This window comes from Exophiala aquamarina, assembly GCF_000709125.1.
Source record: "Exophiala aquamarina CBS 119918 chromosome Unknown aczIA-supercont1.7, whole genome shotgun sequence".
Taxonomy (NCBI): Eukaryota; Fungi; Ascomycota; class Eurotiomycetes; order Chaetothyriales; family Herpotrichiellaceae; genus Exophiala; species Exophiala aquamarina.
In genome coordinates this window covers 198,733-222,159 of record NW_013550581.1, presented here as the reverse complement: position 1 = coordinate 222,159, position 23,427 = coordinate 198,733, and the positions used below count along the sequence as shown (strand labels likewise).

The 23,427-nt window shown below is 49.0% G+C and overlaps 9 protein-coding genes across 9 annotated transcripts; 2 read left to right on the top strand and 7 right to left on the bottom strand.

Annotated features, from left to right (window-relative positions):
- Positions 1–1,669: 1,669 nt before the first annotated feature.
- On the bottom strand, positions 1,670–3,611 carry A1O9_08123 (uncharacterized protein; the record flags this gene model as incomplete). Its single annotated transcript, XM_013402509.1, has 7 exons — positions 1,670–1,809; positions 1,860–2,255; positions 2,302–2,829; positions 2,877–3,009; positions 3,059–3,101; positions 3,154–3,392; positions 3,444–3,611. The coding sequence occupies 7 exons, from the start codon at positions 3,609–3,611 to the stop codon at positions 1,670–1,672; spliced, it is 1,647 nt and encodes a 548-aa protein (XP_013257963.1).
- Positions 3,612–4,237: 626 nt separating this feature from the next.
- Positions 4,238–6,280, bottom strand: A1O9_08122 (uncharacterized protein; the record flags this gene model as incomplete). Its single annotated transcript, XM_013402508.1, has 1 exon — positions 4,238–6,280. One exon carries the CDS (start codon positions 6,278–6,280, stop codon positions 4,238–4,240), a length of 2,043 nt encoding a protein of 680 aa, XP_013257962.1.
- A 3,202-nt stretch (positions 6,281–9,482) lies between these two features.
- On the bottom strand, positions 9,483–11,840 carry A1O9_08121 (uncharacterized protein; the record flags this gene model as incomplete). Its single annotated transcript, XM_013402507.1, has 1 exon — positions 9,483–11,840. The coding sequence occupies one exon, from the start codon at positions 11,838–11,840 to the stop codon at positions 9,483–9,485; it is 2,358 nt and encodes a 785-aa protein (XP_013257961.1).
- A 1,141-nt stretch (positions 11,841–12,981) lies between these two features.
- A1O9_08120 (uncharacterized protein) lies at positions 12,982–13,760 on the bottom strand. Its single transcript, XM_013402506.1, has 2 exons — positions 13,546–13,760; positions 12,982–13,505 (listed from the first exon to the last, which is right to left on the bottom strand). The coding sequence occupies exons 1-2, from the start codon at positions 13,621–13,623 to the stop codon at positions 13,161–13,163; spliced, it is 423 nt and encodes a 140-aa protein (XP_013257960.1). The 5' UTR covers positions 13,624–13,760; the 3' UTR covers positions 12,982–13,160.
- A1O9_08119 (uncharacterized protein) lies at positions 13,761–14,102 on the bottom strand (the record flags this gene model as incomplete). The annotated part of the gene is made up of 1 exon (XM_013402505.1): positions 13,761–14,102. The coding sequence occupies one exon, from the start codon at positions 14,100–14,102 to the stop codon at positions 13,761–13,763; it is 342 nt and encodes a 113-aa protein (XP_013257959.1).
- Positions 14,103–14,864: 762 nt separating this feature from the next.
- Positions 14,865–16,508, bottom strand: A1O9_08118 (GMP synthase; the record flags this gene model as incomplete). Its single annotated transcript, XM_013402504.1, has 1 exon — positions 14,865–16,508. The coding sequence occupies one exon, from the start codon at positions 16,506–16,508 to the stop codon at positions 14,865–14,867; it is 1,644 nt and encodes a 547-aa protein (XP_013257958.1).
- Positions 16,509–16,909: 401 nt separating this feature from the next.
- Positions 16,910–17,902, top strand: A1O9_08117 (uncharacterized protein; the record flags this gene model as incomplete). The annotated part of the gene is made up of 3 exons (XM_013402503.1): positions 16,910–16,987; positions 17,055–17,291; positions 17,348–17,902. The coding sequence occupies 3 exons, from the start codon at positions 16,910–16,912 to the stop codon at positions 17,900–17,902; spliced, it is 870 nt and encodes a 289-aa protein (XP_013257957.1).
- A 27-nt stretch (positions 17,903–17,929) lies between these two features.
- Positions 17,930–18,809, bottom strand: A1O9_08116 (chorismate mutase; the record flags this gene model as incomplete). Its single annotated transcript, XM_013402502.1, has 2 exons — positions 17,930–18,686; positions 18,739–18,809. 2 exons carry the CDS (start codon positions 18,807–18,809, stop codon positions 17,930–17,932), a joined length of 828 nt encoding a protein of 275 aa, XP_013257956.1.
- An 872-nt stretch (positions 18,810–19,681) lies between these two features.
- Positions 19,682–21,837, top strand: A1O9_08115 (mitochondrial division protein 1; the record flags this gene model as incomplete). The annotated part of the gene is made up of 2 exons (XM_013402501.1): positions 19,682–21,472; positions 21,550–21,837. The coding sequence occupies 2 exons, from the start codon at positions 19,682–19,684 to the stop codon at positions 21,835–21,837; spliced, it is 2,079 nt and encodes a 692-aa protein (XP_013257955.1).
- Positions 21,838–23,427: the final 1,590 nt, after the last annotated feature.

The following is a 23,427-nucleotide window of genomic DNA, read 5'->3' as shown; positions in this document are numbered from 1 at the left end:
TATTCAATTAGCACGCTGATCAAAAAAGAGCGTGATTTCCCCCCAGCATCTTAGCACACTCTCAAATGGTTCTAGTAATATAATTATGAGAGATGTTGCCCCATTCGGCAAAATTCCTGGCCAATCAAGGATCAAGGCTATTGACCCCTGCATTCTGCGGACACCTGACCCACCATTCGCCGCCTGACGTTTGTCTTCTGAACCGTCTCGCACCATTCATCCTTTGAGTAATCCCTGGCCCGGGGCATTTGCAAGAATCCTCAGTGCTTCCACTTGCGCTCTTTTCTCCTCCTTGAATATGTTGAAATAGAAAATCAGATAGATCCCGTAGCCCAGAATGGCCCAGCCTGGGTAAGCCATGGCAAACTCGAAGAGCATGCGGATCTGATACCCTTGGAGAATGACCGTAGCCACAAGGTTCAAAATGCAGAAGAGAGACTGGACGATCGTGAGTTTAGCAAAGTGTGCGGACAAAAATATCTCGTAGAAGTATGTCGTGAGCAAAAGAGTCAAGACTTGATCAAGACTCACAAGATGTCCGACAATCTCTGCGAGTGCCATTTTGCCGAGAGATCTACGGATCTCAGTGGTGATCTCAAAGGTGTGGTCTAGTACACTGTATGTCAACTGAAGGAACGCTCCTCCAGCGCCAACAGGCTCCCTGCAGGTGGATCTCTGGTGCCGCTTGATAGTACGCACCGTTGTCGGATTTTTTAAATTGCCTCGAGGCTGCACAGAAATCGGCGAGACTTTACACCCAAACAACTTAGGTTCTGAGTTGGAATAAACATTACTCAAGTATTCTATGCTTCCTTCTGCCTAGGTTTGACCCCAGCCTCGCTAATGCCCCAAACTAGCATCTTACAAGGAAAAGTGGCCTTTTCTTGGCGCCAATTCCTTCATCGACAGCCTTGAATTTCGCCTCACTCGAGTCTGACCAAATAGCTAACTGCAGCTATGCCCCGAGTCTTCTGAGTGTATGGTCTAGGTACCAGGATCTCAGTCAGCCTGGGCTTCAACCAGTTCGGGCTCGGGGAGGCTGATGGAAAACCTCCCACCTCAAAGGTTATCACGTCTATTTCTACAGCTTTATCAAGCAATCTTTATCAGTTTGAGCCAAACAAATCACACGTAGCGCTTCTGGAGCGGTCCTGCACGCGACCTTTCGAAATCAATCAAGCTAGGTACCAAGGCATCGGTCAAACGTAATTTTGTTTTGAAATAGGAGATCCTTGTGCCCGTTGCGGCCTAGGTCCCTGATGCGAAGGCTGCATTTGGTCAACCCGATCGAGCCATTTCTTGCTCTTGAACATTTGCAGGATACGGATGCCCAGAAAAGACATTCGCTTCGCCAAAGCCATTCCACCCTCCTTCGCCGTTTGGTTGACGTATCAGCTACATCTACGGCAATAACACCGCAGCTCCTATTCCTTCTCGCGAAGCACCATAGCCTCACCATTGCCATGCCCAATCAGATGTGGTCGATCAAGTTGAACATTTACTTGTCTGTAGATAGGCTCGGATCAGTATTGTCCCACAAACAACATATGGCGGAAGGGCTTACTTTGTAAGTTTATCGTCCACATTCGCAACGAAAAGCGCGCCAATGATTGCGAGCCCTAGTTTCAATGTTAGTGCCTCTCATACAATTTCAGACCACGTATCTTTACTAACCCCCAAAGGCCACAGTGACACAGTAGATTAGTTGGAAAGCATCCACGTATACATTCTTCTGGGCTTCTAGTCCTGCTTCGATAATAGAGGGAGTAGCACCAGGTACATTCAAAACATCTCCAACCGGCAGCCCAGCTATATACCCAGTTAGCAAACCACTGAGATATCAATTTGTTTCAACTCACTGAGAAACTCTGTCAGTGAAGAAGCAGGGAGACCAGCCCCAAGCAGTGCCTTGCCGATTTTAGGGGCCCATGTGCTAGTCACTCGGTTTGCCAACAGGCTGGAATATATGGCAACCCCAACAGCGCCGCCGATACCACGGGTGGAGTTGACCAAACCGGTCGCAAGTCCAATATCTTGGTCGCGAGCACCGAGCTGTACGATGAGAATGCTGATGCAATTAGTGGCACCCACCATAGCTGAGGCAAGCCCGACGAAAATAATTGCTCTTGCGGGAGTGTGCTGATTAGCTGTAGCATTCAATCCCAGAAAGATCGCCATCATGACGACAACGAAAATGAATTGCCACCTCGTCCTGCGAACAGTTGCGAAGGTCTGACCAATAACTATAAGTCCAACTTTGAACGTCAGCTGCATGCCATAAACGATGCGAACTACACTCACCGGTGGCAGAGGCATTAGTAGCTAGGCCGTACCAGCCTATAGTCTGTGGATCCGTAGTAAAGAGACGTTGAACTTGCTGTGGCCATAGAATACCTGTACTTATAAGGGCCATACCTGAAACGAACGAGACTGCTATAGGCACGACAACGGCTCTAACGTCGCGTATGAGTCGAGGGGGGCAGAATTTCGTTATCGTATCGGGACTATACGCTTCCCAGAGAGGGAATGCTACAAAGACGGAGAGACCACCAATGATAGTCGGAGCCAGGACAATTGCGCTGGTCCATGGATAAGGGTTTCCTCCAAACCCGATACCGACAAGGAACGTAGTCAATCCACCGCCGAAAAGAAGGAGTCCCAGAAAGTCCAGCTCGAAAAATTGTTGGCGCCGTGTTTTCCCCTCCGGATGTAGCCCAAGGAAATCCGGAGGCCAGTAGCACACAAGGATTAAGATGAATGCCAGAGTATTGACAATGAGAGACACATAGTATGTCCAACGCCAGGAGGCTACCGTGATAATCCGATATGCTGCAATGAAATAAGAAGACATATAAGTACAAGTCAGCATCACCTACCTATTGGAGCGCCAAAGGCCGACCCTGGGAGCGAGACAATGCTCAGAGCAGCTATTGTCTGTCCTCGATTTCTTTTAGGAACAATTTCACTCGCCGCTGCAAAGGCCAGTTGCTGCAAACCACCAGAGAGACCCTAAGACGAGGTCAGTGATATTCGAAACGTGGAGCGAGCCGGTACTAACCAGAAACGAAGCCCCGAGAATGAGCATGGACACGTTCCTAGCTCTATCCGCCATATTTTCAGTACAATATTATTGTTAAGAGTGTACTGGCCAACCTGCAAGCAATTGCACAACCGATAATCCCCAGGAGGTTCCCTGTGATGAAGAAGTTGCGACGTCCGAATATGTCGCTACATCTCCCAGCGACAGTCATAACCACGGCACTTGCAAGTGCCCAAGAAGTAGCAACCCATGCGATGTTGTTCGAAGGACCGATGTCTTCGTTTATTGCCAATAGAATCACCCCGGGTAAGACGAAGGAGAGGAGGCAAGATTCATAGGTGACCGCAAGAGCCTTCTAGTGTCAGTAACTGTCATGGTTCTTTATTCGTAGTTAGGAACAGACCAGCAGTCCAAGGATAGTCCGAAGATCAAGTTTGCGTGCCTCGTAGGCTTGAGGATCACTGTCGAAGTCATCTCTCGCAGAGGAGCGATTGCCAACTTTCTCTTCATGCGCCGTATAGATTTCCGGCGTGCCGGATTTGGCTGCGATGCTCTCTACTGAAATCGCCATGTTTGACGGATCAATCGAATTGCTGAATAGAAGAACGACTTCGGATCTCGAAGAAGGCATCTTATAAGCATTTATCCCCACCATGGTCCACGAGGTAGTCCCTGCTTTACCGATGCTTTGGTCGACTCCAGAAAGCACTACCCCATGGGGGAAACGATGAGCGACAAACGAATAGGATCAAGAGCGTGCACTCCTCAAGTGCAGGGACCAGCCGATGTGCTCAACAGAGTTTACGGATAAGTTCACCAATGGTGTTCGATCCTGATAAGCGCACGAGGGGCAGTGGATTGGGACGGGATCGTCAAAACCTTCGGACTTGCCTTTTCCGGTCGACCATCCGAGATTCATATGCAAGCTTTCCATCGAAAGCCCTCGGTCTGGCAATCTCCACATCCCGAGACGCGACCTTCGGAGCTTCATGCCGAAATTCCATCATACAGAAGAAGGATGCGACATACCTGCGGTTGGAATAGTAGTATGTAATTCCGCATGACAAAGTCGTGACGAGTATAGGTGTGGGGAGATGCAAGCGAAAATCCGATGACATACAAAAACAGAGGATGAAGCTCAACTTGTCCTCGTGGCGGCGTATTCACAAGCGCCTGAGAGAATCAATAGGCAATTCATTAAATTCCAGTGGTCATGGCTGGATCGACCTGTGACCAGTCCATGGTTGCTAGGAGTATCTCAGAGTAGCCCTCGAGATTTAGGACTGGCCGGGCTGGTGCATTGGAGATTTCGTTGCTGTCGTGGAAACTCTGAGGCGTCGCGGGATGGATCTGTTCAGTCAAGCTCAGGTTATTACCTTGCATATTAAGCTGCGACAGGGACGGTGTCTCCGCAGGACTTCTGGGCTTTTGCTCTCCAGTAGAGTAGCTTGTTGTAATAATTTCGTCCCAAAGATTCATGGGATGGAATCGAGTCTCCCATTCGAAAGAGTGAGAGAGGTCTTTGCTGCTTTTGACACGCTCGATAAAGCAGATCGCGGAGTCCACAGAATTATACTTCATCCTCAATAGCCCGAATACCCGAAGAGTTTGGCTGAGATAGAGTGACCCTGTGCCCTGCAGCTCTGAGTCCGAAGATAGGGCATCTTTAAGATGCTGAATAGATGCAGCGATGAAAGCACCAATGGCTAACGGTGGAAGATATTGTACAACGTTGCTGCCCTCCAGAAGTCTTGCGATTTCTGTAATTCGCCTTGCAGAAGATCTCAAGGTGAGACACGAAAAATCCTGCAATGCTCTAGTGGCAGAATCTGGTGACTGGTCATATAAGCCGTTTGGACGGTGGACTGCGGTCAGTGCGGTCAAATAAAGCATCTCCAGTGCCGCTGAGTGAACACCTAGTACCCTTCCATTCCTGCGATGGTCCTGACCGAAGGCGGTATCCATCGAAGAGGTCTCCCCGTACCAATCACGGAGTTCTTGGTCGTGAGCAACCATGTAGACGCTGGGAGTTCTCGTCTTTGGCATCAGCACCATTAATGTATCGCTCGAATCAACACACTTCAAGCCTCTTCGTTCATACTGCAATTCGAAAATATGTCTGAGGATGACACACAACTTGATCTTCTGTATGTAAAAGTGGCACATGGCTTTTGCTTCCACGTCACGGCCGGGTAGGTAGTACATCTCCAACCCCCGAGTCAAAGCCAGACAGTCCAAGTCTTCTAAGCGAAGGACTTGCACCTCTCTGGCGAAATAGTGAAGAGGGATTTGCCGACGCTCCGTCAGGGATAAGATATGGCTTCTGGTCATGCAGCAGGCCCATAGTCTGCCACAGAATCGGCCTTGGTCCGATTGGTGAGGGAAACGATCAGCGCTGTCCAAACCCATACCAGTAGCGAATGACAGAGCGATCCCAAGCCAGTAGAGTCGTCCCTTTGGGTCATTGAGTTGTCCTTGCCAGTGCGTCATCAGAAGGAGAACTTGTATCATCGTTATTGAGTTCGATTCCACGTCCATGTCGTAGAGCAGCTTGACACGCTCGAAGAATATCCTTTGGGCATCCTTATGACTCTGAAACCCTGCACGCTTCAACTGTGAAAACTCGGCAAATGTGGCACCTACCATCATTACCGCCTGGAACAATAGTAGGCTTATAGTTTGGCCGTTTGTGCCGCCTAATGCGTCAAGGAAGGTGCCCAAGTCCAGCACTGGTAAGAAGGGGTACACGTAGCAAATAAAGCCTCGGACCAGCTCATCGGATACTTCTTTTGGGGGAACTTTCAGCGCCCCTTTTTGGTACAGCAGTCGCAAAATATCCTGGTCGATGGTCCTAGGGAGGGGCTTAATATAATTTGGCAATTCGACACTGAGTGGTGGTAGAAGTGGATCAATAAGACCTTGTGGCGATTTGTCCGTGGCATTGCGGTGAAGAGCATCTGACGAAGCTTGGCTTGAGAATGTTGCAGCGACTTTGAATGTATTTTCGCTCGATGGAACATATGACTTCGACTCGCCGACCCTGAATGTATGGATATTGGCAGAAGGAACATGGTTCCGAGCCGGCTTCTCCAGCGGTGTTTTCCCCCACGCGGCATTCAGAGAGCAGACTGCAGAAACTCGAGAGCAATTTGAGCAAGGCAAGCCTATCTCAGATGAATTGCATCGTACTTTGCGGCTGCGACAGATATCGCACGCTCTTGGTTCACGCTTTCTCGGCATGATCAATGCGATTCCAAGTGTGAGGTCGACTCTAGACGCTTGTCATGTCATAGCCCAAATCTGAGTTCCCGTGCAGAAAACTCGGGCCCGAGGTCGTCGACAGTCAGTCATACCAAACTCTTGCCAGAAGTCCAGGACTGAGGCACCCGGGGGTTTGAGCAGTTTGATTACGTCATGTAAAGGTGTCGGTTCAACAGCACACCAAGTTATACTAATTACAGTGATTGAGTGCCGAAACATGAAAATATCAGCAGTTTCGTTCTGGCTGGCGATTTGGGGGTGGGTGAACGGCCATTGCAGCCTAGACTTCCGTGACGATTTCACAAGGTCAGGTGATCAAGGAAAGGAAAAGAAAAAGAGAATAGGGGCCCCGATTTACAACAGGACTTGTTTCAAGCCATCATGTTGTCCTCTTTGTAGATTTGATAACTGAGAGATCATGCGTAGCGATGATCAAAACAAGAACTTGAAAGGCGTGACAAATAGCAGGTGTGCGTGGCGTTGCCATAACACCATCCAACGCGCCTTCCTACAGATCTGGGCGGTTCATATTCAGAGTCTTTACAGCTTCTAGCAAAAGGGGCTTTCGTCAAGCTGATGCAGCGTCATTAAGGAGTGGATACGACTAAAAGAGGCCTGTTGCAAGGGTGGCCAGGGCGACAACATTGTATTGGTGAGTTCCTTGCTTGATCTGGATGGTGGGGGCTTTTGACTTGGCTTCACAACTGAGGAGATAATGATTCCAGCATCGCCTCTTGCTGCGATAAGCTCCTGAAGAGGATCCATATCATAGGTTCAGCACTGGTACTCACAACGCCTTCACGGGGTGTCATCAGAGGTGTCGGGTTGATTAGTCAGACCAACATGCGAAATCCATACGGATTAGGAAGACTTACTTTTTACGGTCTTCAGGATGGCGAGGAGAGGATTAGTCCGCTCCGTTCATTCTACATCGCCTTGGTGGCCACCAGCCTTTGTATGCCTTGAGTGCCATCCTGTTGATAGATTGGCGTTCGTAAATATTCCCTCTTCAAGTCCACGGTCTTCGCTGTGTTACTCTGTGGCGCTCATCTATGCTACTGGTCACTACAAACTCTAGAGCAGTCTCTACAAAGCCAGAGCTCGACAACATGGAACTTTCACGGCCACCAGAATCTGAGCTCCGTCAGGGCCCTGCCATCCAAGTGTCAGATACGAGAACAGAGGGCCGGAAGCTGCTGTTCGTGCCACATGCGACTCGAGGTGCCTCGTCGACAGCGCGACCGGACGGCACGTCCATTAGGCAGCATCTGATGGTCGACTTCCACCGGCGGAAGCAGCTCAATCAATTGGATATTTTGGCCGAGTGAGAGGTCGTCCCGCAACCATCAAAGCCTCCACGCACCCAACTCGGCTGGTTCAGGATCGAGAGAAAGGAAAGCACTGGGAAATCGCGGTGATTTCAGGTTCATTGTGCCAAGTAGCGTTCCTTGAGTTCCTTGAGCCCAGAGACCCCCTGAATCTAGAGCAGACTCAAAGGCAACTGACCAGTGGTGTTTTAGAGTTGACCTCAAGAGAAGACTCTATGACACTGCTCGCAATGGACGGGAATACAAGAGCTGTTTTGTCATTTCGAAGACCGCCAGTCTAGGATCTGGTCAGCTCCTTTCAAAGGGATCCGTTCATTCGCTTTCCTGTTCCTGCAAATAACGAGGTCCATGCCCTTTTTGGATATTGTATGTCACCCTCCCCCTGTCACCCTCCTGGGTCTTTCCATCGGCTAGATAAGTAGTTGTTACAATGCATTCTTCTGTCGGTATAGAAATGTTGCTTGCTAATCACACTGGTCACGCATCCCAGATATGACGGAACTCAATAGCCAAGGCGCGATAAACAAGTATGAGCGAGAGTTCCTCACAATTGCACTGGACAACTCGGCCTGTTTTCTGATGTTGATGACCACTTTGGTCCAATCACGACATTTCCAAGGGGAGCCCTGCGAAAAGGAGTTTTGGTCTTACTGTGGAGCAGCGATGTCTGCACTGCAAACTCAGGTGGCCACCGCAAGTAATCTGACCGATTCGGTGATTTGCACCATCAGCATGCTTGCGTATATTGATGTAAGTCCTGTTTGTACTCAAGTAAACTTTCTGCATACCAAGATTTGGATGGCTAGCGCGCTGCTGAGTGTCCTCCGCTCTCACCAGTTGCGATGTCCAACTCTTCACAGCGAGACCGCCAAAGTACACCTTGCCGCGATAGTCAGAGCGTTGGATTTGAGGAAGGGGTCCCGAAAGCCAGAGCTGTATTGTGTGCTCTTGCGGCTCTCGAACTAGTAAGTAGGATACATTAGGTATTCCGCTGCTGGAAGACCAAACTGTAAATCTTTCGATTTAGGTGCGTCGTTCCTCCGGAGTTCTGTGAAGCTGCATCCATTCCTGTTCAACAGGGCAATAATTCCAACTCTGGAGACGTCTTACCCATTCGAACAATCGAGTCTGTCGAAATCCCGCCCTCAATTTTCGACGACGTAAAGTTTCTACTACAATCCAAAGTCCAAGACCCAGTGCGACACCCCAACGACGACGACATAATGAAATGCGCCAGTGGCGAAGGTTTTCAAGATTTTCTTTCCACTCGACTTATGCTCGCCTCAGATATGCTGGGGAACCAGTGGGCTTGATGAGCACGCCAGAGTCCGTGAAGATGATGCGGTCGGTGTATTTGAGTAAGATCATGTTCTTGTACATTGTGTCTCCAGCGATCACTCTCTCTGGGGTATCTCCTTCGGCGATTGCGTTGTCTCTCAAGGCCAACTTAGAGGTAGATCCGGCTGCGTCCGGAAATCCGGCAATATGGAACCCGGAGTTGCTATGCTGGGTTTTGATGATCGGGGCGGTCACTACTCAAGACGAAGCTCACCGAAGCTGGTTCGTCAACCGGGTTGCAGAATATAGCACTTTGCATGGTATCAATAATTTCGCAGACCTGGCGGAAGTGTTGCAGAGGATTGTTTGGGCGGAGGGAAAACTCGCCCACTCGTGTCGACGGGTCTGGGACGAGGTGAAGATGATCAATGAACAGTGGAACTTGAATATCGATTGAAGAAGCTCTTCCTCAGGGTTAATTCATGATCAAGGCCAGCCAACTGCAAGATTTAGGCCAGATCAACGCTAGTCAAATGACCAGCCTTGAAATGTTTCCTTTCCTTTTTCACTTCTCCCTAATTCCATTCGCGATCCAGGGCAGCACTGATCCTCCCAACTGCTCTTTCCCCGATGACACCCTCAAAACTCTTCATCCTCTCATCCGTCGACATGCGGACAAGTCTGCTCAAGCCCCAAGGCTCGTTGGCATGGTCTTCCTGCGTGGACGAGTCTTTATGCAGCATCCCAAGTACGACCTGTGATGACATCGGGTTCATGCCTGCCTTCCGAAGGAAGTGCTCCCAACTTGTTTCATCGTGAATCAAGGTTACCGGGCTTGACTGTTTACTTGCCGGGAATGCATGTTGACATATGAGTGACCATGTCCACGCATTTATTGCTGCGTCTGTCTTGGCCGGGACTTTCTCTGGAACAACCCACACAGGAGTCACAATGGCCGACATGAAGCTGGCGCAGTATCCTGTGAATGTAGAGATAACGTCCATGTGGCTTTGAGGAAAGGCATCGCCTAGTATTCTGGAAACAGTGGCGACGACAAATACATGATCATAATCCTGTGCCAGTACTTGCACCTTCCTCCGCACCTTGTTATCCGAGGACGTCGCGTTCTGCCCCGGTAAGCTCCTCTGATTGATGGCCTGGAGGTTCGTGAAAATGAGACAGGAAACTGGATTGAGGATTATCTCTGGATGATCTGGTTTTGCATTTGAATATCCATGGTCAGAACTCATTTCTCGATAGATAATGTCCAAACTGCAGCCACCCCGGTGTTCTAGGAACGCAAGTAAAGATCGATGTGTTTTCAAGATACAGGTATCGACCATTATGGACCTTCTCCATGATAAGGACTTTGATTTCGGTATTTTGATTTCCTGTTGTTTGTGGGTGCTAGCCGGCATTGGGGTTGCTGGGACTTGTATCGTCGACGCAGTATTGATCAGCGACTCACTGCATTGCTGCGGGGCCCGAGAGACCTTAGCGAGGCTATTTTCTTGCGTTTGTGTCTGAATTGGATCATCTTCAATTTCGTCTGCTGATAGTCGCGTGGGTGTCAACGGCATCCTTTTGAACTTGCTGCCTCGCAAATCCAAGAAGGTATCTAGAGCATTAGATGCGGAGAAAGCACCACTAAGAGGCTGCTTCAGTCGTTCAGTGGTGACGTCTCTATCAGCAACATTGTCGCTGGTACATTGCAACACTCTCTTCACAGGTAAGTTAGCCAGAAGGTGGTCGATTGAAGGTCGTTTCCGAGGAATGCTAGGCGTATCCTGCTCCGGTATCAGGTTGGCTAGCTCCTCCCTTACCTCCAATTCCTCTTCATCGTATTCGTTAGAATCTAATATTCTCAAACCAGGCTCCTTGAATAGGAGTTGAGCACTCTGAACAACATCTGTTGGTGGACTGATGAGCTTCAAAAATCGTTCACTATCATCACTGATGGTCTCCTCCAGATTGATCATCGTTGAATGCTTGAACGGTACCCAATTCATCTTCCTGTCCTCCTCTAGGCGTTGCATGCTCCATGAGAGATTCAGGTTGAGTTCATCGAAAATATCAGAAATTATGTCGTCCCTTGATTGGTCGCAAAGACCATGCGTGAACTGCACAGGTGAGAGCTTCGGCACGTCAATTTTCAGGGATCTAGAAATCGGCACCTTTTTCTCTTCCGGCGTCTCCTCCGCTCTGTATAGGGCTGCGTCAACGAAATTTATGAAATCTGCATCTATTTCCTCCGCGAAAAGATCAGTCTCGGAAGTCTGTTCACGCTCGTGAGGTGGTCTGTTGGGACGAATCTTCGGATGAAGTCGTGGCGGGGCGAGGACTTCGACGACATCTTCAGCTTGCGGTTCTATCACGTTTCCGATGCTTGAGAGGCCGGAATCATCACGATTAGTAGATGGGAGAGTCACTCGAGTATTTCCATGTTGTACTTCGAACACGGAGCCGTTAGAAGAAACAAACGCTTCCAAAGCTCCCTCCCCATCTTCTGAGGCAAGAGATAGAACGAGAGCCCTAAGCTCGAGACTCTCAAGTCCACGTTTATGGGAGGCAGGGTCTTTATTAGATGGGTTGAAAGTTTGTGGGGATCGAGTGTCTTCACGACTGGCCTCGAGCATATCCTCTAGGACCTGATCTTCAGCCAGGGTTTCTCCAACCTCGAATGGGTCGATGGAGCTTAATTGTGGAAGATCTTCAAGGTCTCCTCCATCCTTGTCAAAAGGCGCATCCAGGGTTATTTTCAGTTCTTCTCGATTGCTGTTGATAGGATCCGATAACATGCCATAACTGCCTTGTATATTATGCTCGACATGTTCAAGCAAGTCATTCAGGACATTAATGTCTTCCGAGAACATCTCAGGTTCGAGCTCTGAGGATCGTCGGACAAATCGTCCGATGCTGGCGTCTTCTGCCATCGAACAGGGTACTGGCGGCTGCATGTGGTGTTTCTTCAAGTGTGTTAGCGCGGTAAAATACCTGTCGAATCACGGTTATGGAGATGCTCATACCTTAGTGAGTGGCAGTTCCCTCTCATAGAGACCCCTCACATCTTCTTGTGTCAGCTCATCTCGCAGGACATGAGACAGATTCGTCAAGGCCTCTGTCGTCGTATTTATCTTCTCCATCACCATCTCATTCCACACCGTTCTAAGCGACTTTCCCGCCTGCATGTCATCCCACTCTGCATCGAAATTCGACGCGGCTGTGGCATCCCAAAGCTTATACTCGAACAAGGCGGATTCCTAATCCAATCCACGTCTTAACTCGCGCTTGAATGCCGCCACGTCCTGGTTGTGGTCCGTCGCGAGTAGGGGTTCTTCAAGCCTCATCTTCGTCTTCCAGTGCGGATCTGGGAGGTACCTGTTCCACGGAATGGAAAATGATGGCGCTCGGACACATGAAGCCAGGAATGCACCTCCGGTGCGGCTGAAGTGTAGCTTCGGCTCTTCAAGAGGAAGATCGGAGGCAGAAAAGCCAGGGTACAGCGGCGAGGCTGGTTGTTGGGCTGATTCGTTCTGGTTGTTGAGATAGGCACTCAGTAGCCCTTGAATTAAGTCCACGGAACGGTGCTCTCTTGCGAGGCCATGGTATCGCGCGTATTGTAGAACACAAGAGTCTGGCATTGTTTCAGTATATGTCAAGCCTAGAACTACGTCCGTATTTCTGCTTAGTGGGAATCGAATATGTTGCTTGATTGTTCGTGGCGTGAGATGTGGAGGGCATATTTGAGCCGGTGAGACAAACGCGTGTACATCACACCTCAACACGTGAAGGGAGAAATGGAGAAAGTCGAAGTAGTTACGAACAGTAAAGCTCGCCACCTCAAGTTGTTATACTAATCAAAACACACCTTCCTATGCAATGCTGCTGTCATCCACGATGATTCGAATTTGGATCTTCCAGGATCCCAAACATTCTCAGACGCCAAGTTAGACTTCCATACCATTGAACCATTTGATCATTATAGTTCGATCGCCGAGAGCCACCTTAGTTGACCTTCCGCAGTCTCCATTTCTCAATAAACCGCTCTTCTGGAAATGTTCCACTTGGAACAAGTTATGGCCCCTCGGCTGCGGTCGTTACCCGGACAGCATATCGTCGGTTAGGCATAAATCCATAACTGGTACTGTGGTTGGTAGACCTGTTGTCCCAGAACGCAACTTCGTCTTTTCCCCACTGGAAGCGTACATGAGCTTCTTGTGTTGTGCTGATGAGTCCATTGAGACATCGGATGATCATATCGCTTTTGGCCTTAGGCACGCCCTGATCATTGTCACAAGCCAGGTTTGAAGAAGAGCGATTTCCGTCCAGTGACAGGGTTTACTCTGAGCAAAGGAGGCTCGGTGGTTACGGGCTCTCTCCAGACTGGTATACCTGATGCACGGCATCCTTCTGCCTGTTCTTTTGCGGAGTCCGGGGCAGTCACTGGTCAGGATCTTTAGATACTTCTGCATTTGCACTGACAAAACGCCGTACGGGGCATACTGAGAGCACCATAGAGTGTCGCCCCCACCGCCTCGAGGTGGACCAGTAAGGCCTTTTAGCGATGGAGACGAAGGTGGCTGTGCCTCGTAAGTCACCTGTTAGACTGCGTTTCTTAAGGCGTATTAGGAAATATACTTGCGTCCGAATGCCATAAAAAGTTCGGACTGAACAATGCCCGCCGATCCACCGATTTGTCTGTAGTGTAGATGGCATGGAAATATTCAAGACCTTCCCTTTCAGGTACTGATATTGTTGCAACCTTGTGCAAAACGCCAAAAATTTCCTCCGAGCTCTCGTTGACCGGCAACATCATGTTGATTGAAGAAGAAGACCACTGCACGGGTAGCAATCTAGCTAGGCCGTTCTTTTGTTTGGGCGTCGGTTAGCTTCTTTAGACTGACTCCAAAGATGTCAGTTCCAATATTGCGAACATCGTTAACCACACCCGTTGGAGCATCTAGAAAGATACGAAATTGGACATCTCCCAATAGACCCGTGTCCTCATATGCAACTTCTCTCAGAGGCTCGCACTTGAGGTCTGCAAATCCAGATAGGAGATAGTCCAACTCATACGTCTCATCATGCTCAAATCGTGACCTTGCAGGCGTATAAGCATGGACGAGGGAGAGCTTCTTTCCATTTGCCTTGAATTTGCCTCGCTCTAGCAGCTTTCCTGATGCAAGCAATCTCATTGGCTGAATAGCAGCACGTACTGGCTATATAGAGAAAGCATGCAAGATGAGAGCCTGGTGTCGTCGACGTGTGAGATTCAGGACGAAACGTTAAGCACCCAATAAGAAGCCTGTAGACTGATTGCGTCAGCGGACCGGATTATTCTTTCCCCGAACATAAGAACTTTGGGCAATGCGCTGAAGGATGAATTCGTGAATGAGTTCGTATGCGAGTTGCTCCTCCTTCAGCGCTTTTCTTCATGAAGACGTCTGCAGACTCAACCGTTAGGCGGTCTGGGTCACCTGACGAGAGTAGAAGAGCGGAGGAGACAGGAGTATCAATAGTACGACGAGCGATTCATAGTGATAGTAGCAGCAGAAGGAATTTAGCCGTTTGAGGTCTCAAGGTCCAGCTCCTTGGAGAGGTGCATACTGCACTCATCCCGTTAGCTAAACAATCTGTAGAGCAATCAGTGGGTGGATCAAGAAAGAGATAGTGGATTTAGCTTGAAAATATGGATCCTTTGCAGGAAGAAGGTATCTATCATCTCATCTCATCTGATCGTAACGGAAATATCGCTGGCCTCCCGTGGTCCGTGAGTACAAATCCATCCATCCCTCCCTCCCACACCATGCCGCCTGGCTCTATCGCACCGGGCTCTCCAATACCCAAACGCCTGGAGTTTCCACTGAAACCGAAAATACTCCAATACAAAAGTCAAGTAAGCCCATTCAGCCTCCATTTGCGAATTCTAGACTTCAACAAAGAAACTTGAGAAACATCTATTCCATCTCGATGGTACCCGGAGGCTTACTTGTAACATCATAGACGACGCGACAGACACCATCGACCTCATTCACAATCCTCCTGCTGACTCGTTTTAGAAACTCGCCGTCGAATGGAAACCAATCAGCCGTCATGAAATCAGTGGTCTCCACGGCGCGGAGAACGACCATCTGAGCATGCACTCGTTTGTCTCCCATGACACCGACCACACGCACGTTCTCAGGCAGGACGGCTGCAAAAGCCTGGGAGATCTTGCGGTACAAGCCAGCGGACACAATTTCGTCGATGAAGATCTTGTCGGCTTGGCGAGCGATGCTGAGCTGTGTCTCATTGACCTCGCCGATAATTCGGATAGCTAAGCCTGGACCGGGAAATGGATGTCTCCATACCAGCTCTTCTGGGATGCCAAGATTTGTCCCAAGTGCTCGGACTTCATCTTTGAAGAGCTCTCTCAGCGGCTCAATCAGCTTGAGGTGCATGCCCTCGAGAAGTCCACCGACGTTGTGGTGGGTTTTGATGGTGGCTGAAGGGCCTTTGAATGATATGCTTTCAATAACATCTGGGTACAATGTGCCTTGAAGCAAGAATTCGATGTCTCCAGCCCGTGGGGAGTCGGCCGCTTCTTTAGCGATCTTTTTGGCTGTGTCTTGAAAGATCTCGATGAACGTATTTCCGATGATCTTGCGCTTGGTTTCAGGATCCGAGACGCCCTGGAGTTTACCCAGGAAGAGGTCGGTTGCATCGATGACAGTCAGATTGATGCCGAGATGCTCAGTCAGGGTTTTCTTGACAGTGGTAGCTTCATCCAGTCGAAGAACTCCATTGTCCACAAGCACAGCATGAAATCGGTCTCCAATTGCCTCATGCATGAGCTTTGCGGCCACTGTCGAGTCCACCCCACCACTTACAGCGCCAATAACCTGGCCTTTCGGTCCGACGATGGCACGAATGCGCTCAATCTCTTGGTCAACGAATTTCTCCATGGTCCAGTCCTGTCGAGCGTTACAGATCTTGACGGCAAAATTGCCCAACACATGTGTGCCTCTCGGGGTATGAGTCACCTCGGGGTGGAATTGAATACCGAAGTAGGGTTTGGTGATGCTGGCGACGCCTGCCCAGGGGGCATTGGCAGTGCTTGCAATAGGACGGAACCCGTCAGGCAAGTTGGACAATTTATCTCCGTGGCTCATCCAGACCTCAATGTCATCCTCAATGCCCTCAAAAAGGCGATCGATATGCTCTTCCTTTCCCTGGTGTCTCTCAATCTTCAAATAAGCATGGCCGTATTCTTTCTTGTCGCCGGCAGAAACACCCTTGCCGAACTGCCATGCCATTTCCTGCAGCCCGTAACATATCCCGAGAATGGGAACACCCAGATCGAATGCGGCAGGGTCGACATGTGGTGCACCGTCTTCGTAAACCGAATAGGGGCTGCCAGAGAGGATGATTCCCTTGGGTTTAAAGTGTAGATCGGCTATCTTTTGAGTGCATGGCAGCATTTCCGAGTAAACATTGAGTTCGCGCAATCGTCGCGTAATAAGGTGGGAATATTGCGAGCCAAAGTCTAGTACGAGGATTGTGTCGAAGGTGGCTGCGGGCGCGTTGACGGCCATGCCGTTGACTTCACCGTTGACAGCCATGTTCCCCGATAATTGGTGACCTCAGCAGGGGCGCAGGTCTTGACACTGAGGTAGCTGGGTCGGAAGAGTCTCGCAACGAAATTGGAAAGTAATGTGTCACAAATTCAATTGAACTGCGGCCGAACCAAAAAAAAGTGCAGATGCAGGAACGAATCGGGGAAAGAGCGAGGGGCACAGACACGAACACAGGCACAGCAAAAGAAGTGGCGGACCCACGTGCGATTTCTTCCCCGCATCAGTGCGATAGAAAAGTTCGGTGTCTGACTGAGGGAGGACTCGATCGATTGCAGACTCAGATCCATTCAACGGGCATATTGCTACCTACATCACAGAGCCAGGCCGATACCAAATCCGAACCTCTTACTTGAAAGCTGGTTCATTTGGCCCTTCACTCGCCCAAAATGCCTGCCAGTAAGAGAAAACAAGATCTCGGCACGGATGTCGCAAGCAAAGCAGATGATGACAGCGGCGACGACGAGGTGATTTCTACCTCTTTCTTTCTTTCCCCGTGCTCCGTACTCCGCGCTTCCGGCTGACTTGGTTCAGGACTTCGATGTGCTTGATGTCGACTTCGAGTGGTTCGATCCGCAGCCTGAATTCGACTTCCACGGAATCAAGACGCTGCTACAACAATTGTTCGACACAGACGGCCAGCTGTTTGAGCTGTCAGCCTTGACCGACTTGATCTTGTCCCAGCCGACTCTCGGGTCAACAGTCAAGGTTGATGGCAACGAGACCGATGCGTATGCTTTTTTGTCCGTCTTGAATTTACAGGAACACAAGGTATGGCTAAAAACACAATGGCATAATTCTCACCTTTGCTGATGCCTTTGGGTTAGGACAAGCATTTCATGGGCAAGATCATCCAATACATCCACTCCAAGGCATCGTCCCAACCCCAACTCGCTCATCTGGTGCAATTGCTGTCTCAGTCTACCATGCCCCCGATCGGATTGATCTTGACCGAGCGCCTCATCAATGTTCCCTCAGAGGTTGTCCCTCCCATGTATACCATGCTGCTTGAAGAGATCGAGTGGGCCATCCAAGATAAAGAACCATACAACTTTTCGCACTACCTGATCCTTTCCAAAACATACACAGAGGTGCCCTCCAAACTCGATGCCGAGGATGATCGTCCCAAAAAGAAAACCAAGGCTGCTGGAGGTGCTTTTGAGACCATGTATTTCCACCCAGAGGATGAAGTCTTGCAGAGACATGCCATCTGTTCCGGCGGATTTGACTATTCAATCAAGCAGGACGATGGTCACTCTGACTCCAAGCGAGCTTTCCACGAGCTTGGCATTAAACCACAAGGGCATGCCATCCTGATCTCCAACGACAAGTTCAAAGACGCGGTTCGGAATGTGGCCGAATATTTCATGCCTCAAGCATAAACATGATCACCTGTCACCTGTCACTCGTTACTCCCATTGAGTACCCTTCAATCTCTGCATGAGGTACTCGACCTCAACCACTTTGGTCAAAGGAATGACCACCTGAGCATACATCTTGACCACGGCTTCAATGTTGATCTTCTCCTCACCACCAGTTCCGTTGTTTTGGACTGAAGGGTCTTTGCCATAAGTCTTGGCCTTCAGCCTCAATCGCTCAAGGACCTGCTGCTCCACCTTTGCATTGGTGATTGCAGCATCGATTCCCGCACGATCCCCAGCCTTGATGAGTCTGACGAACCGCTCGGTCTCTGTCTGGAACTTGCTCTCGGCCACAAATTTCCCAAAATGGATCCTTCGACTCAGAGCCTGCAGACAGGCCACATCACAGGTGGCCGCGCTGCCATAATTCTCTTTGGTCTCTCCGCGGTCCGCCCGGTCAAATTTGCGGCAGGCCTCAGGCAGGACTTCTTTGATGTATTTCTCCTTGATTATGGCATTCACATTCACGTCATTATCGTGGAGTATTTTAGGATACTCTATGGGTTGAAGCCTGGGTCGCAGCAAGACTTGAGGGAAAAAGGGATATTCGTCAGGAGCATCATATCGTCGGACCAAGGAGTGCAAGCGTTCGGTCTCGGCGAGTAGATAGTCGGCTAGAGATAGATTTTCAGGCAGACTAGGATTGTTCTGTGGAATGGGGAACGCTTTCGCATCGTAGATGGTGCCATTTAGAGGAAACTGTACACGTTCTATGAGGTGAAAGGTAATGGTGTCTTCTAGTCGACTGTGATGTGATGAGCGCATCAGACCTTGGAAGAGAGTAGAGAGCAACTTACATTAATTGAAAACGAATATTGGCCAGGTCCAAAGCCTTAGAGGCGTCGGACAGATCAATTGCTGTATCCATTTTGAAAATTTGCATTGACACACGGAGGAGGAAATGGCGGGGCTGCTGGAGCAGGTTGATGGTAGCAGACAGAATGGCTACCTGGACACGGAGTACTATGCTTAGTAGTTCAAATGAAATGAAGGAGTTCCATATTATTATATGAGTCAGTCAGCCTTATCCAAAGTCTAGTAGGAATTTTGTCCGCGTGTCGGCAAATCATGAGCGGATTTGCCAAAGCGCTGTCAAATAATATTTATTGCGATGATATCCGAGGTGGACGAGCTCGATTGAAGCCGAAGATCGGATCAGTGCAGGAGGGGAACCAGAAACCAAGGACTGTTCGGAGTAGATAGAGGAAGAGTACGTCACAGCCTCAGATATACCTACCCTAGTTAGGTAGCTCGGTACCTAGAGACATAGTACGGAGTACATACGAGTATGAACCGCTGGCCAACGGGTGAACAGGAGGGCCTTGGGATTCTTGGTCCCCAGTTAAAGCCCGCGTACAGGCTCGATCATCGCCGGTGTCCAGTGCCTGGAAGCTCCAGCCTGCAGGTCGAGCATACCCGTCTGGCAGCGCCCCTTCGCCCCTCGGCCTAAGCTTCAGGGCTCAGGCTTAGGTAATGCTAGGTACTTAACTCTGGCACCATCTAGGAGTGGGAGGAACTCGCCTCTCCACACTTCTGATCTCGCATTCGCATGCAGACTGTAACGGCAAAAGCTCCGGGCTCGCTAACCAGGACAAGACAATCAACAGCACCAGAGTCTACAACCAAATTCAAACATTCGACCACGAGACGAATTACACCATTGCCTCAAGTCTTACTCCGCCAATCAATCTCTCTTGATCTGGGTCATTCTGTGCCCACACCTCTCTTCAGCCCGCCTGTATGGCCGGCTCGCGATCTCACAGTCGCAATGTCTCGCAAACACGCTCAGTTGCTGGCGATGGTGAGGACAGTGTACTTGGAGCAGTCCTTGATGTGACTACACCTACCTTGCCATGGATTCAATCGAAGCTGACCCGCTCTCAGACACGTCAACTTGAAGCCTTTGGCCGCAAGGTAACGGCGACTGCTACCCATCTGATGGGCGATTCATCGACCCCGGCCTACCCTTCTGCCATGGGCTCTCTCCAGAGGCAGATGCGACGACCTGCTATACAAAGAGCCGTCTTTTCCTTCTCGCAGCAAGCTCCTACTGAGCTTGTCCGTGCCAAACTCTCCACGAGTGAGATTGCACATCGCGCCTTGACCTTTATCTCTGATGACCAATTGTACAACATCCCCGAAGACGATAACACCTATTCTTTGTTCCAAGGCTTCCAAGCCTCTCTTCCTGAGGGCGAAAGTGAGCATCGAAAAGGACACCGACGGCGGAGCTCGAAACAGCACAGACTTTTAAGCGCTGGCGATGTCGAAGAAGATGGACCCCCGACTATTCAGAACCTCAAAAAGAAGAGAAACAATGTCAATCATAAATTGGAAATGATGGCTATCAGGAAAAATATGGCCTCCACCGAAATTCGTGACATCGACAACAAAATTGCCAATCTACACAGTGTCAGAAAAATCGTCTTGGATCGCTTAGCCGCCCTTGAGAACGATGAAGCCGAAGTTGAGCATGAACTGTTAGAGCTGGATAACAAGATCGATGAAATGCAGGAAGAGCTTGAGGAACAAGGAGCTTTAGAGCAATCAACGAGTACTCTCAATCCTCCTCGTGTGGCCACTCCGGAATCCGAAGCCATGGATGCTTCTTTCATGTCACAGTCAATCTATGAGAAGTTGCCCTCGATAGCTTCGCCAAAATCAAAACGGCGGCCGAAGTTTACAAAGCGCAAATCCATGCCTGTTCTGCATGAGCATCTTGAACCTGGCTCACATATTAAAACCCTTCCCGCTCACAATGACTCCATTACTGCTATGGATTTTGATCAACCGTTTGGGACAATGATCACAGCTTCACTGGATGATACGGTTCGCGTCTGGGATCTGAATCTGGGCCGTTGTATGGGATTTTTGGAAGGCCACACCGCTTCGGTCAGATGTTTGCAAGTGGAAGACAATATTGTGGCGACTGGAAGTCTGGATGCTACCATCCGTCTGTGGGATCTGAGCCGCGCAAAGTACGAACCTTACGAGCATAAGATTTCGAATGGTGACGACGATGCAGCAGAAGACGATGAAGACGATGGACTTGGGTTTGGTAACGAAGCAGAAGATGCGCCACCACCTCCACCACCAGATGCCATGAGTGAATGTCCACTTTTCACTCTCGAGGCCCATGTCGATGAGGTCACTGCTCTGCACTTGCGAGGCGATACACTAGTCTCTGGTTCAGCAGATAAAACCCTTCGTCAATGGGATCTCGTCAAAGGCCGCTGTGTACAAACTCTAGATGTTCTCTGGGCTGCCGCACAAGCCTCTTCCACCATGAATTCTGTTGAAGCCCAATGGCGGCCAACAGGTCGATCTGCTGAGTCTGGTGCTGACTTCGTGGGCGCTCTGCAGGTTTTTGACGCTGCTCTAGCTTGTGGAACAGCTGACGGAATGGTCAGGCTGTGGGATCTAAGAAGTGGCCAAGTACACAGAAGTCTTGTTGGCCATACAGGCCCAGTGACATGTGTCCAATTCGACGATACCCATCTTGTTACAGGTAGTGCTGATCGAAGTGTCAGGGTAAGTGGGACCTCAGCTCTTGACTTCAATTTTTCTCATTCAAGACACATTGTACTAACTCAATTTGCTCACTCTAGATATGGGATCTTCGCATGGGTACCATTTTCGATGCCTATGCCTATGATAACCCAATCACATCGATGATGTTCGATACTCGTCACATAGTGTGTGCTTCCGGAGAAGATGTCGTCAAGGTCTATGATAAAACTGAGGGTAGACATTGGGATTGTGGCGCTGGTGTTACCACCTCAGTTGAAGACCGAATGGCTGGTGCTAAGACAAGCATCGTGGAGAAAGTCAGACTCAGGGATGGATATCTCGTTGAGGGACGACGAAGTGGTGAGGTGGGCGTCTGGACTTGTTGATCGATCACGCCTCCCTATCTCATCATGGACATCGGCGGCCAGGAGACTCGCCACAATCCATATATACAACTGTACAACCCTAAGAACGACTTCCCTCCGCTATAGATGATTAGACAGGATACTAACGAGTCAGTCAGCCCATGACGGGCTTACACGCTTCACTTGTATGAGTATACGGGGCAGAGAGCAGAGAAATATGAGTTTTGCCCTTGCCTTAAAAGTGTTCCGCAGGGAACATTCATACTATCCATCTCCCTCGATGGAAGTATCCTACCTGCCTAATGTAAACTTTGTACTCCGTTCCTCAAGCACCTGATTCATCTTACGAGTACTTGCACAAATTCGCAAGAGTCACCCGAGTCAGCAGCCACCCTATCTATCTCACGCCATGATTCAGAGTCGCGGCGGAAAGCTTCTCCGGTCAATACACATGTGGATTAGGGCAGGAAGGCAATTTCGACCTCATCGTCTTACCTGTTCTCACGGTAGTACTACCAAAACGTCACTTGAACGACTTCAAAACGACGCTTCCCTTCAACTTTACTGTCTTTCTGTTTATATGTACCTAGTAACCTCTACCTCTAGTAGGCTATGGAAGCACCGTCCCCGTTAGTTAACTTATTGAGCACATTAGATTATTGTAATTAGCGATGCTAAGCGATTATAAAGACTATAGTCTACTATAAGTTAGGCACCTATTTAGGCTACGCAACGGATTAGGCTAAACCTAGTTAAAAACGTAGAACCTAACCTAATAGGGTTAAGTTAATCGGGTTTTTAAAGTAGCTAAAAACCTAATAGATTTTTTAATTAGATTAAAAAAATAGAGGATAGGTATTAGGAACGGATAAGCGCCGCTAAGCGAGCGCCGAGATTCTAGTATATAAGAGCTACTTACCGTATACGAGTCTCAGGAGAACCTTATGCTTAGAGCTTACTACGATAGATACGTTAAGGTATTACTATAAGAGTATAAGTAACTTAACGAAAACACTAAGATAATCGATTAATTACTATATAGTCCTTAGAACATCGACTATAAGAACTTAAGGAGTCTAAAAACCTCGTATACGATCCGTATAGTCCCTAAGATCTTATATACCGTGCCCCTTAGTATTTTAGGACTAGTCTTAGTATAGGATAGATACTTCTAGGGTCTATCGTAGTCCTATTCCGTAGTAATTACCCTCCTCTCCCGAAGTATACTCGTCCTCGAGTATAGGAGTAGTAGGTAAAAAGTAGTATTCTAGTATAGCGCTATATACGTTCTATATTAATATTAAAGAAAACGTAATACGTTTCCCTAATCTTAGGGTCGCTCCTAATCCTAACTTATCCTACTCTTAAGGATTATTTCGTATTTACTTTAGTTTACCTAATTCTAGCGAAACTTCGTATACTTCTTATATCCTAGTATAGTATATATAGTAAGCTATACCTATAAGGTTAAACTTTATTAAGACTAAGCGATACCCTATTAACGCCTAGTCACGTGATTAGGCTTATATAAGCTAGGATTACGTGGTATCCATTAGGTAAGGCTATACTTAAGCCTTACGGAAGATTCTATAAAACGCTATTCTATTCTAT

Bases quoted from the DNA above. Each gene is read 5' to 3' on its own strand.
- A1O9_08120 (XM_013402506.1), bottom strand. From the start codon at position 13,623: ATGCCATCTACACTACAGACAAATCGGTGGATCGGCGGGCATTGTTCA. The intron at 13,506-13,545 runs GTATATTTCCTA...GCAGTCTAACAG, and splicing joins TTTATGGCATTCGGACGCAA to GTGACTTACGAGGCACAGCC.